This window comes from Nomascus leucogenys, chromosome 14, assembly GCF_006542625.1.
Source record: "Nomascus leucogenys isolate Asia chromosome 14, Asia_NLE_v1, whole genome shotgun sequence".
In the NCBI taxonomy this organism is placed as follows: domain Eukaryota; kingdom Metazoa; phylum Chordata; class Mammalia; order Primates; family Hylobatidae; genus Nomascus; species Nomascus leucogenys.
The window spans coordinates 30,071,793-30,087,361 of record NC_044394.1 but is presented as its reverse complement, the minus strand read 5'-3'; the positions used below and the strand labels follow the sequence as shown (position 1 = coordinate 30,087,361).

Here is a 15,569-nt window from a genome sequence, read left to right as displayed (position 1 = left end):
TCCCCCTGCACCCAGTCACTGTTCCCACATTTAAGAAAAACCCACCTTTCCAGGGTCTGGTGGCTGGGCTTCTCCACCTTTTGAACCAGCCACATTGTGTTCAGACAGTCTGGCCATTCAGGGGTCCTCCTGTTGTAGCCAAGACAAACTCAAGATTTTGGGAAGAGCAGCAAGATGCCACAACGGGGGAATAGCTAGTATTTGAATAGTGCACGTCAGGGTTTGCTGCGTGGGGTTTTTGTTATTGTTTTTAAATTGACTCTTGGTTACCTCCCTCTACACAGACAGCTACAGACAGTTCTTCTAATTCCTCTCAGAAGAGAGAGCAACCTACTCGGACAATCTCCTCTCCCACATCCTGTGAGCACCGGAGGATTTATACCCTGGGCCACCTCCACGACTCATACCCCACGGACCACTATCACCTTGATCAGGTGAGCAGCAGCCCTGTTCCTCTGAGGGCATCAGGGTGGTGCCTCTGATTCTGGAATAGCCTCTTTCCCCTCCTATTCAGCCAAATTCCATGACCACAGGCCTCTCCTGCTCCTGCTTTTACCCCCACTTCATATTGAAAGTGGCATTGGTGGTAGCACCTCAGCCTCATCCAGTGTTTTCTGTGTGCCAGACACCTTGCCAGACCCTTTATATGCTTTATGTGGTTTAATCCTCAGAAACTGCCCCACAGGGCAAGTCTTCAGCCTCCCCTGGTTATAGATGAGGAAGCTGAGGCTTAGAGAGGCAGAGCATCTGATGGAATGAGATTCAAATCCAAGCCTGTTCTCACCCAGGGGGCTACACTGCCTCCTGCATTCCTCTGTCCAAAGGGCCTCCTGGCTTTGTGTGGAAGCCCAGAGCCACAGTCAGGACTAAGGAATGCTGCACACTTGGCTCGAGCCCCCAGCCTTACAGGCCACAGGCCCAGTCTTGCTCAGGCAGATGTAGCTGGAGCTCAGAATTCAGTAGTTCAACAAATATTTCCCAAGTGGCTGCTTTGCAGAGCAATTTCCCAAATCATGGGGCATGGACTGGTACCTGTATGGGGTGCTGTGGCCACTAGGCTGCTTTGAAATGAGAAAAAAGGGCAGTGAGTTGTTTTGTTTTGTTCTTAAACATAAAACTAGATTTATTTGACTCTTTTTAAAAAAAATTATTTTAGATTGTGCTTCCTAATATTTTGGGATTAAAATGTCCTATTTAAAAATCACATTATTGGCCAGGTGCAGTGGCTCACACCTGTAATCCCAACCCTTTGGGAGGCCGAGGCAGGTGGATCACAAGGTCAGGAGATCGAGACCATCCTGGCTAACACGGTGAAACCCTGTGTCTACTAAAAATACAAAAAATTAGCTGGTTGTGGTGGCGGGCGCCTGTAGTCCCAGCTACTCGGGAGGCCGAAGCAAGAGAATGGCGTGAACCCAGGAGGTGGAGCTTGCAGTGAGCCTAGATTGCGCCACTGCATTCCAGCCTGGGTGACAGAGTGAGACTCCATCTCAAAAAATAAATAAATGAATATCACATTATGGTAGCAGTAGATGGAAATTAACTTTTTTACTTTCCTTACTTTCCAAAATAAAGAATTAGTAAAGCCTGTGTCAGTTTCCAAGATTTGTTTTGAAATCCTTCTGAATCATGATTTTCAAAATCCTAGGCAACTGTGATACCAAGAATTTGAGAGGAATTAAGGCAAAATGTGTGGGATATGGCCCTGCCCTCTGGTAGGAAGTGATGGGTAAATCTAATAAGCACATGATCAAGTCTATAACAATATGATAATGACTGTGATGGCGAGAGGTATCAAGTGCATCCTGTGAGCGAGGCTGTGAGCTGACACCCTCTGTAGATTATTTCTCTTCATTCTCAAAACAGTCCTATGCAGTTTGACAGAAAGGGAACCTGAGCCTTAGGTACTAGCTAGAAAATGTCAGCATTTGACTGCAGTGAGTCACTCCAGAGCCACGTTCCTCAACCCCTGAAAAACCTTCATGCCCAAAGGACTTTGAAAGCAAGAAGTCTCAGTTCTCTGCCTCCACTGAGAGGCCCTGGGTGAGCCAGGGTTATATGCATGTAATTAATAAATATTTATTCAGTGTCTGCTGCTCTGGACAAGGCAGGGTTGCAGCCTGTAGCAGGACTAACTGCAGAGAAAAGCCTCTTCCACCCTGAGGGAGAATGCAGCTTAGATTTGCAGGTTTCTAGAGGGTGTGGCTCTTGGTCTGGCCGCTCAGTATTTGTGAGATCCTGGCAGGAGTGAAACTTCAGACAGTTTCCGGAGCCTTCACTCTATCCTTCTCCTGTCTGCATCTCACCAGATGACAAGGTGGGCCTTGTGTTTCCTAGTGTCCCCTGTCTCTTGAAGGAGAGACCCACAGGGAGAAATGCATCTCCTATTGTGAACCTTTGTGGACATATTGTGCACATATGGATAATGAAGTTTCATAAAACAGGACTTACCTTCTAACATGTATTGCACTCCAGTGTCCTTATTCTATTTCAGTTTTTAAAAAGCCAGCCTTACAAAAGAGAACATACTGTACAAAAATAGGCAAAACTAATGCAAGCCTTTAGAAGTCAGTGTAGCCCGCACACTGGGGCTAGGAGGTCCCTGAGGGAGGCGGAAGATACTCTGGGGCACAGGTCCTGTTCTGCCTCTTGATCTGAGTGTGCCATGCTCCTGAGAACGCATCACACTGTGCCCTTGCCATGTGCACACTCCCCTGCCTGTATGGCAGTGCGTCACCAGAAAGGGAAAATACTGCTGGTCTCAACCCACAAAATTGATTTCCTGGCCCAGTAATGGATTGAGACTCTATTTGAAATACATCTCTGACTGGGCGACAGGATATTCAGTAATTTCAGGAGGGGTCTGTTTCTTCACGGAGCATCGTGATGGAGTTATCGAGAAAGGTGCATTTTAGATGGCTAGGGAGGGAGAAGGTGGGGTGTTTTTTTGTTTGTTTGTTTGTTTTTTGGCCGCTGCTGTAAAATAATGTCTCCTCTCTTACGGGACAGCCGATGCCAAGGCCCTACCGCCAGGTGAGCTTCCCGGACGACGACGAGGAGATCGTGCGCATCAACCCCCGGGAGAAGATCTGGATGACGGGGTACGAGGATTACCGGCACGCACCCGTCAGGGGCAAGTACCCGGACCCCTCGGAGGATGCTGACTCCTCCTACGTGCGCTTCGCCAAGGGCGAGGTCCCCAAGCATGACTACAACTACCCCTACGTGGACTCCTCAGACTTTGGCCTAGGCGAGGACCCCAAAGGCCGCGGGGGCAGCGTGATCAAGACGCAGCCCTCCCGGGGCAAGTCGCGGCGGCGGAAGGAGGACGGAGAGCGCTCGCGGTGCGTGTACTGCAGGGACATGTTCAACCACGAGGAGAACCGCAGGGGCCACTGCCAGGACGCGCCCGACTCCGTGAGAACTTGCATCCGCCGGGTGAGCTGCATGTGGTGCGCGGACAGCATGCTCTATCACTGTATGTCGGACCCCGAGGGAGACTATACAGACCCTTGCTCGTGCGATACTAGCGACGAGAAGTTTTGCCTCCGGTGGATGGCTCTTATTGCCTTGTCTTTCCTGGCCCCCTGTATGTGCTGTTACCTGCCCCTTCGGGCCTGCTACCACTGCGGAGTGATGTGCAGGTGCTGTGGCGGGAAGCACAAAGCGGCCGCGTGACTCAGTTTCCCTCCCTTCTCCCTCCATCCGCAGCCACAGGGGAACTCGTCTCTTACATACTCTCATCTTCTCCCCCGCTCCCTTCCATTCCAAGGAGCGAGGAGGGCAAGCAGCCTCCCAGCTCCCTGGTACCTTGAGGCACCATTCCAGCCAGGGACGCTGCCGGGTAGACTCTCCACTCCCCCCGCCGCCCACACTGCAGCAGCCACATCCATACACACACGCTCGCACAGTGTTCTGAGGAAGGAACCTTCGCCACAGACTCCTGTACTATTAACAATCTGTAACCAAGCTAACTGTCTCATCCATGTGTTGATTTCCTGTTTCCTCCTCCCCCGCCTCTTCCAGTTCAAAGGAGTCTGCAATTGGAACTGCTGATTTTCGGTGGGTTTTGTAGTTGATTTTTCCAAGAGCGTCGAAGACTCTCTTTCTCTTGGTTCACCTTGCCTGTCGCTAGCAAGCATCTGGTTCTGCGGAAATGGGATGTGAGAATGATGAAACCCGACAGAAGTATCTCAGCCTGCAGTCAGTTATTATGTATAGGAGGTGAGCTAGTTAACAAACTTGTACCACAAAACAATATCGCTTTAACTTTTCTAAAGCCAAATTTCCCGTGTAAGCTGCAGTTTCTATCTTTAGCCCATCATCATTTTCTGCCCCCCCAAAATCTGTTGAAATGAATCACTGATGCAAAACATTCACCCGTAATAGACTGAGAATTGAGCCTTAACTTCAGATTAACTTGTGAGAATCAGGAAAATTCCTTCAACTGCATTGCATCCTCTTGGACCAGGGCTAGAATGGGGATTTCAGGTTTCTATGAGCCTCCCCGTTACCCCTAAAGTAAAACATTTTTTAAATTGTGTTGCCACCACTTCTAAAAATTTAGCAATATTAGAATAGGATACTAGTGAAGTAAGAAATTTTGCTTGTTGTTTTGCAAACCAAATAGTTTCCTCAAACACAAACCAGTGTTCCCACGAACAAGTTCCAGTTGAGAAACACTAAGGTTATGGTGAATAAAACCATAGGGAGCTTCCCCCCAACCCCTGGCTATTTTATATTAATGGGGAGAGGGGATTTTTAAATGTCATAAATTTGAAGAGTGGTGGGTCACATTTTCTTCATGGGTTTATGTTTTCGTTTTCATTTTGAACTCAATTTCACATCACCAAATTCCTCATTTATACTTGGGGAAAAAACAAGGCCATATGTAAAAACCCTTCCAATGCCTAAGTGTCTTTCTCCTGCAACTCCAAACCCAGACTCGCCACTTTGGGTGCACAGGTGGTTAGGTCAGCCAACTGGTTCTGCCTGTCACCTTGCCACGGAGGAGGCTTCTAATTAGCTGGAAAAGAGTATTTTTCTAATACGTTGCAAGGATTAGCCAAATCTTCCTTATTGAAGAAAGAAGAAAAGTGAAGAGTGGTTACCTATACCTAGCATAGTACAATCAGAACCTCGTGGAGACCACCGGGGACGGGCTTGTGGACGCCGGCTGTTCTTCCCACCACGATCTTTCTGTGGTAACGGCCAGCAGAAGACATGGCCTGCTCCCCACTCCCTTTCCCCACTCCTTTATTGCACACAGGACACCAGTCTTCAAGGAAAGGGACTTTTTTCCAGTCTGCCAATCATATTGGGAAAGTGCTAGCTGTGCTCACCTTCATGGGGCTGTTTCCAGCTCGTCCACAAGCTCATCGCGTTTCTTTAGTAGATTACCGGTGTAAATACCCAGTGTGCTTATGAGTCAGTTAGTAGACGTCTTCATTCATTGGAGTAACTGGTTTAGGCTTTCCAGTTTGGAAAAGGAGCAGAGAGCTGTCCATCTGGATTGATGGAAGAAAAGAAAACCTCATCCATGCCTGGAGAACATGTAGAAAACCTTCAGCCAGCCTCCAGTGCTGTCGAGAGACCACCTTCCCCCGAACCGGAGGCACCTCCTTGGGGTCTTTCTCTAGGGTCTCTTCTCTACAAAGCACAACACTAATGTTCGTTTCCTTAGACCTCAGTTCGAGTGCCCCTATTTATTTCAATAAGAACGCACATATCCCAGCTGTTTTTTGTTTTGTCACCTCTATTTAGTTGTTACCTGTTTCTCTCTTCTTTCACCCCTTGTCCTTTTCCACCCTTTTAAGAGTTATGCTAGCAGATCTTACTCCACGTATACTTTTTGGTTTGTGAAGGCATCGGTTAAGGGCACAAAGACAGCCATGGGGACATTTATGTAAATACGTCTCTAATTGCCACACTGCAGCTGAACAGTGTGTAGTATTTTCCCAGTCAGCTTTGCCATACTGACGTCAATCATTTGAGAGAAATTATTCAGATTTTATTTTTGTATCTGTGGTAACAAAACATTAACCAAAAGATTTTCTGTCCAGAAGCCTCCCCGACCCCCCAAGCTATTTGCTCACATTAACAAATTAAAGTGCCTGAAGCATAATTCATTCTTTACGTGTATACTAAAAACCCTGTTGTATTGATTTTTTTATAATAAGCCTTTTTACCTCTGTGTAAAAAATATATATACAAGTGTATGATGTACATTTTAGTTCTTAACTTTTTTTTATGGTTTCTAATATGTATGACCAATGTAGCCATTGCTTTAAAATGTACTGTGTAAATATAAACACATCCTATCAGATCGCTGGCTTTGGGGTATTTGTCTGGCAGGAGACAAGGTGATGCTAGAGCGTTGGCAGATCTTGGAGTTCCCGCATACAGGATGGGACAGGGCTTCCTGTGCCGAAGGACATGTGGACACCGGTCTGTTTTTTTCAAGGCCCTTTCCTCCTATGGTTATGTCATATTCCCAAGGGGAGACTGCAGCTCCTTGGGTTCGGATGCCTCAGTGAAAGGAAGGCTGCCGGCCACCGCCCAGGAACACCCCCTCTTCCTAGGCCTGGCTTCCCCAACGAGCGCTCCTCAGAGGGAACAGCTGTACTTCCTCTAAGTTGTTTTCCACTGATCCCTGCTGAACCTCAGGGATATATGTGTGTGTGTGTGTGTGTGTGTGTGTGTGTGTGTGTGTGTGTGTGTGTGTAGTTTGGAGGACAATTTCTCGCAGAAAACAATTGTTAACACTGCAAGATGCTTGGTCTCCTCCGAGCAGCTCTCTTTGGCCCACTTTCCTTTCCAAATGGACACTTTGGATGCCCCAGAGCTACAGTGACAATCCCCAGGAGGAAATAAAGAATGAGGTCTTTTGAGGGTCACAGAGAAAAGTTTCTCTAGAGAAAGGAATAGGGCCCTTAAAAGGAGATATATAGGAGGGACCCTGCGTCTTAGTGTTAACATTTCGGTTTTAACTCTTCCTAAAGGGGGTGATTTTCGCAAGCCACTGGCAAAGGCGAGAAGCATGGAGAGATGATGGAAGTTAGGAAGGGAGAGGAGGACTTGGAGGAGTGGGGAAAGAGTCCTACGAGCTCACTTGCCCCCATGCTCCCTGCAAGACAGGGCCCTCCTGTCATCCCTGTGTCAAAGTTGAGCAACTGAAGCTTAGAAAGGGTGAGTAACAGGGAACCTGCGGTCCCAGGAGGCGAGGACTGAACCAGGCTGAGCTGGGCTAGCCAACTGAAGAGCCCAGGTCCTTACCAGGCCTCACTCTGATGCCTCTGTTCCTTCCTTCCCTGCTGGTGGCCTTGACAAGTGGGCGGCAGTCAAGAGCCTTATCCTGTCCGTCTGGTTCTCTGGGGCACCCTCAGGCTGCCTCAGGTATAGTTTGTCTTTGGTGTCCTATGTGCTAGGCCAGGAACTGGGCATACCACCAACGTCATGTTTAACTTTCTGCCGAATGCAGGATTCTTTTCCACCTTACAAGTGAGGAAGCACATGTAAAGAAACAACAGTAACCCTCAGTATCCATGGGGGATTGGTTCCAGGACCCCCTGCAGATAGAAAATCCACAGATGCTCAAGTCCCTGATATATTTGCATATAACCTATACACATCCTCCCTCTTGTGTCCTTTTTTTTTTTTTTTTTTTTTTTTTGAGACAGGGTCTCACTCTTTTGCCCAGGCTGGAGTAGTGGTGTGACACTGCTCACTGCAGCCTCGACCTCCCACTTCCCGTATACTTTAAATCATACTTATAATACCTAATACAATGTGAATAGTTGAACAGTTGTTTTTTTTGTTTTGTTTTGTTTTGTTTTTGTTTTTGTTTTTTTTTTTGAGACGGAGTCTCGCTCTGTCGCCCAGGCTGGAGTGCAGTGGCGCAATCTCGGCTCACTGCAAGCTCCACCTCCTGGGTTCACGCCATTCTCCTGCCTCAGCCTCTCCGAGTAGCTGGGACTACAGGCGCCCGCCACCACGCCCGGCTAATTTTTTGTATTTTTTAGTAGAGACAGGGTTTCACCGTGGTCTCGATCTCCTGACCTCGTGATCCGCCTGCCTCGGCCTCCCAAAGTGTTTGGGATTACAAGCGTGAGCCACCGCGCCCAGCTGAATAGTTGTTATACTGTATTGTTTAGGGAATAATGACAACAACAAAAAGTCTGTACACGTTCAACCATCCCTTTTTTTTTTTTTTTTTTTGAAACAGGGTCTCACTGTGTCACCCTTGCTAGAATGCAGTGGCACAATCATGGCTCACTGTAGCCTTGACCTCCTGGACTGAAGCGATTCTCCCACCTCATCCCCTCGAGTAGCTAGGACTACAGGTGCACATCACCATGCCCAGCTAACTGTTTTTAAGTTTTTTTCATAGAGATGGAGGTCTCACTATGTTGCCCAGGCTCATCCTGACCTCCTGGGCTCAAGAGATCCTCCCACCTCAGCCTGCCAAAGTGCTGGGATTACAGTCATGAACCACCATGCCTGGCCCTTTCTTTGTTTTGTTTTTTTCTTAACCTCTATTAAAACACTTTAATGAATTTTTTTTTTTTTTTTTTTTTGAGACTGAGTTTCGCTCTTGTTGCCCAGGCTGGAGTGCAGTGTTACGATCTCAGCTCACTGCACCCTTCGCCTCCTGGGTTCAAGTGATTCTCCTGCCTCAGCCTCCCGAGTAGCTGTAATTACAGGTATCCGCCACCACACCTGGCTAATTTTGTATTTTTAGTAGAGACAGGGTTTCACCATGTTGGTCAGGCTGGTCTCAAACTCCTGACCTCAGCTGATCCACCCACCTTGGCCTCCCAAAGTGTTGGGATTACAGGCGTGAACCACCATGCCCGGCCTAAATGAATATATTTTTGATGTGAGGTTGGTTGAATCCACAGATGCAGAAACCATGGATACAGAGGACCGACTACACCTAACTCCATCAAGGTCTCTGGACAGCCTTTCTGCCATTACTAGCCATTAGCTCTTGGGCAAGTGACTTCACCTCTCTGAGTTTTCTCAGATTTAACAAGTGGGGTAATATCTACCCTCAGCTGGCGTGAAGGTTGAATGATATGCTTTAGTTACAGTGGGATACGCAGCAGGTGCTCCAAAAATGCTAGTTCCTTTCTCAGTCCCTTTTTTATTCTGAGGCCCTGAGGAAACATCAGGAACTCGAGAAAACAACCTCTTTCAAAGCACAGAAGGCTGAAGCGCATTATCAATATTTTGTGAGTATTTTGATTTACATCCTGTGTGTTGAGATTTCTATTTCTTAACTTCTATTTGATCTGAATTTGATTTCAGTTTCTTGCTGACCCCTCCAGGTATGTTCACAGCTCCAAGGACGGCTGCAGAAGTGCACTAGGCTGGCTGGGTTTCTGGGAGCCAACGCATGCAACTGGGAAAAGGTTGGTGGCCTCTGTGGGAGCAGTTTTGCCGAGAGGGCAGGGTCCTGCTCAGCGGCACTTGCCCTGGGTCAGAGCACTGTCTCCAGAGTACTGCCTGCCTGAACCTCCCACCCCGCTTCTCTGGCCTTTGAGGTCGCCTCCTGCAAGTCACGCCTCTGCTCTTCCTCCCTGCTGCTGCCCTGATGCTGGGCCATTACCCAATCCCCTGAATGGTGGACACCCCCCAGAAAATCAGGACACTTCCCAGGGGAAAAAGTATCGTTAGAGGAGCTCTATTTTACAGGACTCACAGGCTGGGTTTTGTTAGTTATGTATCGTGGCATTGGAGCAGGTGATCACAGGGCCATCTGTGTGAATGGCGGGGGGTGGGGGGTGTGGGGAGGACGCTTGTGAAAATGCCCGCCAATGCAGGTGACCTCACTGGAAGCCCGTTGGTCTTTCCAACTGGTGGGGTGAGATGGTTAGAAAAACCACTCTTCCTTTGTTTAGAACTGAACTAGGTGCATGGAATGAAGGGAGATGACCCTGTTAACATCTTGTAGAACCAGATACCAGTTGTGACTGTGCAAATCAGGGCCTGCCCCATCTCCTCAGCTGGAGCAACTACTGGTGCTATTGGTGCCGTGGTGGCAAGCTGAGCTCCTAAAGGGCACTGTTGGGGTTGGGGAAAGCATATATATTTATAAAGGAGGAAAAAGACAGTTATTATGTGATAATCATACCTGGTACCGTTTCCCCCTCATTATGTCTTTTTTTTTTTTTTTGAGAAAGGGTTGTGATTATAGAAGTAACATATGTAGTTATTAAAATGTCATACAGGCCAGGTGCAGTGGCTCACACCTGTAATCCCAACACTTTAGGAGGCCAAAGAGGGTGGATCACTTGAGGTCAGGAGTTCAAGATCAGCCTGGCCAACATGGTGAAACCCCGTCTCTGCTAAAAATACAAAAATTAGCCAGGCATGGTGGTGCACGCCTGTAATTGCAACTACTCAGGAAGCTGAGGCACAAGAAATGCTTGAACCTGGGAGGCAAAGGCTGCAGTGAGCTGAGATCGAGCCACTGCACTGCAGCCTGGGCAACAGCGCAAGACTCTGTCTCTAAATAAATAAAATAAGTAAATAAAATGTCATACAATATAAAAATACCAGTCTCCTTGTTGTTTTGCCGGGGCTACCATAACAAAATAACCACAAACTGGGTGGCTTAAACAATAGAAATTTGTGGTCCCGCAGTCTGGAGGCTGGAAGTCCAAAGTAGGGTGTCGCAGGGCCACCAGGGCAGGATGTGCTCCAGGCCTCCCTCCTTGGGTTGCACATCTTCTCCATCTTCTCCAGGCCTGTTCTCATCGTCTTCCCTCTGTGCATGTCTCTGTGTCCAAATGTCCCCTTCTTAGAAGGATAGCAGTCATACTGGATTAGGGCCCACTCTGATGACCTGATTTTTTTTTTTTTTTTTGGAGACAGAGTCTCGCTCTGTCGCCCAGGCTGGAGTGCAGTGGCGCAATCTCGGCTCACTGCAAGCTCCGCCTCCCGGGTTCACGCCATTCTCCTGTCTCAGCCTCACCGAGTAGCTGGGACTACAGGCGCCCGCCACCACGCCCGGCTAATTTTTTGTATTTTTTTTTTTAGTAGAGACGGGGTTTCACCGTGGTCTCGATCTCTTGACCTCGTGATCCACCCGCCTCGGCCTCCCAAAGTGCTGGGATTACAAGCGTGAGCCACCGCGCCCGGCCTGATGACCTGATTTTAACTTGATTATCTCCAAATAGATATGTTATCTCCAAATAGAGATGTTATCTCCAAATTGTCACATTATGAGGTTTTGGAGGTTAGAATTCCAACATTTGAATTTTATTGGGGAGTGGGGGGGGACACAATTCAACTCCTGACATTCCTGTCACACAAAAGGTAACCACTCTGTGTCCTTCTGGACTTTTTTCTATGCATTTATACACAGATGTATGTGTGTGTATATTTGTGTGTGTGTACACATGTGTGTTTTCCCTTTGGAGGGGAACTAAAATAGGGTCATGTATTCTACCTATATTTATTGCTCTGAAACCTGTTTCTTTTGTTTTAATTAAAAATATATCCTGGACATCTTTGCATGTGAATACATACAGATTTACCTTATTCTTCTTAACAGTTTCACATGAAAAAACTTTTTTATCCAGTTAGAAAAAGGTAAGATAACAGTCCAACCATTCGGTTAAATGGATATATGTCTCATCCATTTCCTTGAGTTCTCCAATGAATTCCGAGTAAATTCCTTGAGTGTTCTCTCCTCTTAAGGTTGTAAGGCATTCCCATTAATGTCCGAAGTCAGCAGTGAACTCAGCATTTTTAATCTTCTCAATGAATATGAGTTGACTGGAAGGGCAAGAGGATTTTGTACCCAGGAAGAATACAAAAGTGATTTTTATTTTCTGAGTTTTGCATAACCCAGAATATCTTCTTGTTGCATGCACACACACCCAATGACTTGGTGGAGTACAGAATCCTTGGCCAACAACATTTCCCTCTGAACGTCCTATATAGATGACGTTTGTTTCTTGGCATTTACTGTTGTGAAAAAGACCTGTGTGAGTGTTGACCAATTTTTGTTCATCAGTAATGGTTTTTTAAACCTCGATCTTGTCATTAAACCCTTTGGCTTGTGTATGGCATTAATTTTTCCTGAAGCTCAGTGAGCCCTTTCATATACAGAATCAGATTTTTAACTCAGAATTTTTTTCTAGTATGTCTTTGATGACTTCCTTTTTTTTTTTTTTTTTTTTTTTTTTTGAGACGGAGTCTCGCTCTGTCACCCAGGCTGGAGTGCAGTGGCGCGATCTCGGCTCACTGCAAGCTCCACCTCCCGGGTTCACGCCATTCTCCTGCCTCAGCCTCTCCGAGTAGCTGGGACTACAGGCGCCCGCCACCACGCCCAGCTAATTTTTTGTATTTTTTTTTTAGTAGAGACGGGGTTTCACCATGGTCTTGATCTCCTGACCTCGTGACCTGCCCGCCTCGGCCTCCCAAAGTGCTGGGATTACAAGCATGAGCCACCGCACCCAGCCGATGACTTCTTTTTTTTTTAATTTTTTTTTTTTTAATTATTTTTGTAGAGACAGGGTTGCACTATGTTGCCCAGGCTGATCTCAAACTCCTTGGCTCAAGCAATCCTCCCACCTTGGCCCCTCAAAGTGCTGGGATTACAGATGTGAGCCACCATACCCGGCCTTCAGTGATCGCTCCTGCTCCTTACAGTTCAAGTTTCTTCCTTTGGGTTACGTAATTCGTAGATTGACTCTCCAGTCTTCCATATCTATTGTATTTGCTCATCATTTGCATCTTGCCCTTTTATTAAATTACACTCTTAACTTTGTCCTCTTTAAAATGATTTTTTTTCCTTTTTTTTTTTTTTTTTTTTTTTGCTATAGTACTCTTTTTCAAAGAGTGGTCTGCAGAGAGACCCCTGGGAATCCCTGAGGTTAAAATCATCTTAATAAGACAGTGTTTGATTTTTCCACTGTGTTGACATTTACATTGATGGTGCAGAAACAATGAAGGGTAAAACTTATCACTAGTCAAAGCGGACTACCAAATTGTGCTAGTCTAATCATTGCATGTTCTTAGAAAAAAATGCCATTTTCACTTAAGAATGTACTCAATGAAGCAGGCCCAGCGCGGTGGCTCACACCTGTAATCCCCACACTTTGGGAGGCCGAGGCGGGCGAATCGCCTGAGGTTGGGAGTTTGAGACCAGCCTGACCAACGTGGAGAAACCCCATCTCTACTAAAAATACAAAAGTAGCCGGGAATGGTGGTGCACACCTGTAATCCCAGCTACTCCGGAGGCTGAGGCAGGAGAATTGCTTGAACCTGGGAGGTGGAGGTTGTGGTGAGCTGAGATTGCGCCACTGCACTCCAGCCTGGGTAACAAGAGCAAAACTCCGTCTCAAAAAAAAAAAGAATGTACTTGATGAAGCAACAAATATGATTACTTTTAATACATATTGACCCTTGAGTTCACATCTTTTTTTTTTTTTTTTTTTTTTTTTTTTTGAGGCAGAGTCTCGCTCTGTCGCCCAGGCTGGAGTGCAGTGGCACGATCTCGGCTCACTGCAAGCTCCACCTTCTGAGTTCACGCCATTCTACTGCCTCAGCCTCCCGAGTAGCTGGGACTACAGGCACCCACCACCACGCCCGGCTTATTTTTTGTATTTTTAATAGAGACGAGGTTTCACCGCGTTAGCCAAGATGGTCTTGATCTCCTGACCTCGTGATCCACCCGCCTCAGCCTCCCAAAGTGCTGGGATTAACAGGCGTGAGCCACTGTGCCCGGCCTTGAGTTCACGTCTTCTTAATATTTTGTGTGACAAAATGGAATATATATGTAAAGCACTTCTGTTGCACAGTTAAGTATTGTTGTCTTGAAGTAAAGCTTTTGTGCAACTGTTTTGAGTTGCAAGCTGAAGTAGCTGCTTTTGTCATGGGACACCACTTTTACTTGAAAGAATGACAGACTGTCATTATGGTTATGTTGTATGGTTATTCAGGAAGGGGTATTTGGCATACACTTTCTCAAAAAAATGAGCAAAATGAGCCTATTACTTCAAAGAGACAACAGACAGTTTTGTTGTCAGTGACAAAATCTGAGCATTCAAGCAAAAATTGGAATTTTGTAAAATATGTATCTGCTACTGTTGGCTTGACAGTTTCCCAATGGACTTTTTTTTTTTCCATGAAATTGGTGGTGATATTAAGAGATGCAATTTTGGCCAGGCACAGTGCCTCACGCCTATAATCCCAGCACTTTGGGAGGCTGAGGCGGGCGGATCACGAAGTCAGGAGTTCGAGACCAGCCTGGCCAACATGGCAAAACCCCGTCTCTACTAAAAGTACAAAAGTTAGTCAGGCATGGTGGCGGGTGCCTGTAATCCCAGCTACTCGGGAGGCTGAGGCAGGGGAATCGCTTGAACCCAGGAGGCGGAGGTTACAGTGAGCCAAGATCGTGCCATTGCACTCCAGCCTAGGAGATGAGCAAAGGAAATGTGATTTTTAAATATATATTGTATAATGAAAATGATATGTGTCAACTTTCAGATCTGCAATAGAGTCAATATCTTCCAAATGACCAATGTATTGCTGTTAAAAAATCATGCATGGGTAAAAGATCCATTCAGAGTGAAAGACCCATAATGAACGTTGGGTTTTTGTTTTAGTATTTTTTGTTTGTTTGTTTGTTTGTTTTGAGATAGTGTCACTCTGCCACCCAGGCTGGGGAATGCAGTGGTGTGATCTTGGGTCACTGCAGCCTCTGACTCCCGGGTTCAAGCGATTCTCGTGCCTGAGCATCCCAAGTAGCTGCGACTATAGGCACGCACCACCATGCCTGGCTAATCTTTGTATTTTTAGTAGAAACAGGATTTCCCCCATGTTGCCCAGGCTGGTCTCGAACTCCTGACCTGAAGTGATCCTCCCGCCTTGGCCTCCCAAAGTGCTGGGATTACAGGCGTGAGCCACTGTGCCCAGCCCCCATAATGAATTTTTTTTTTTTTTTTTTTTTTTTTTTGAGACAGAGTCTCGCTCTGTCGCCCAGGCTGGAGTGCACTGGCGCAATCTCGGCTCACTGCAAGGTCCGCCTCCCGGGTTCACGCCATTCTGCTGCCTCAGCCTCTCCGAGTAGCTGGGACTACAGGTGCCCGCCACCACGCCTGGTTAATTTTTTGTATTTTTAGTAGAGACAGGGTTTCACCATGGTCTCGATCTCCTGACCTCGTGATCCGCCCGCCTCTGCCTCCCAAAGTGCTGGGATTACAAGCGTGAGCCACCACGCCCGGCCCCATAATGAATTTTGATGTAACCAAGTGATGTGGTTTTAGATTCCACAACTAACCTTTCTTTTTCCTGGCTGGAGTGCAGTGATGCGATCTCAGCTCACTGCAGCTTCCACCTTCCAGATTTAAGCGATTCTCATGCCTCAGACTCCTGAGTAGCTGGGATTATGGGCACCTGCCACCACGCCCAGCTAATTTTTGTATTTTTAGTAGAGAAGGGGTTTTGCCATGTTGGCCAGGCTGGTCTTGAACTTCTGACCTTAGGTTATCTGCTCACCTCGGCCTCCCAAAGTGCCGGGATTACAGGCATGAGCCACCGTGCCCAAGCTCCCA

At 47.0% G+C, this 15,569-nt stretch overlaps 1 protein-coding gene across 3 annotated transcripts in view; it reads left to right on the top strand.

The window, feature by feature from the left end:
- The window catches only part of SPRED2 (sprouty related EVH1 domain containing 2), a 122,486-nt gene extending 116,161 nt beyond the window's left edge, over positions 1-6,325 (top strand). For 2 of the 3 annotated variants that reach the window (XM_012501238.2, XM_030827305.1), the window contains 2 exons: positions 285-434; positions 3,010-6,325. In XM_012501238.2, coding sequence (XP_012356692.1) covers positions 285-434; positions 3,010-3,678 — 819 coding nt within the window. In that variant the 3' untranslated portion in view covers positions 3,679-6,325. The remainder of the gene's footprint in view (positions 1-284; positions 435-3,009) is intronic. The other variant, XM_030827306.1, reaches the window with a different exon arrangement.
- Positions 6,326-15,569: the final 9,244 nt, after the last annotated feature.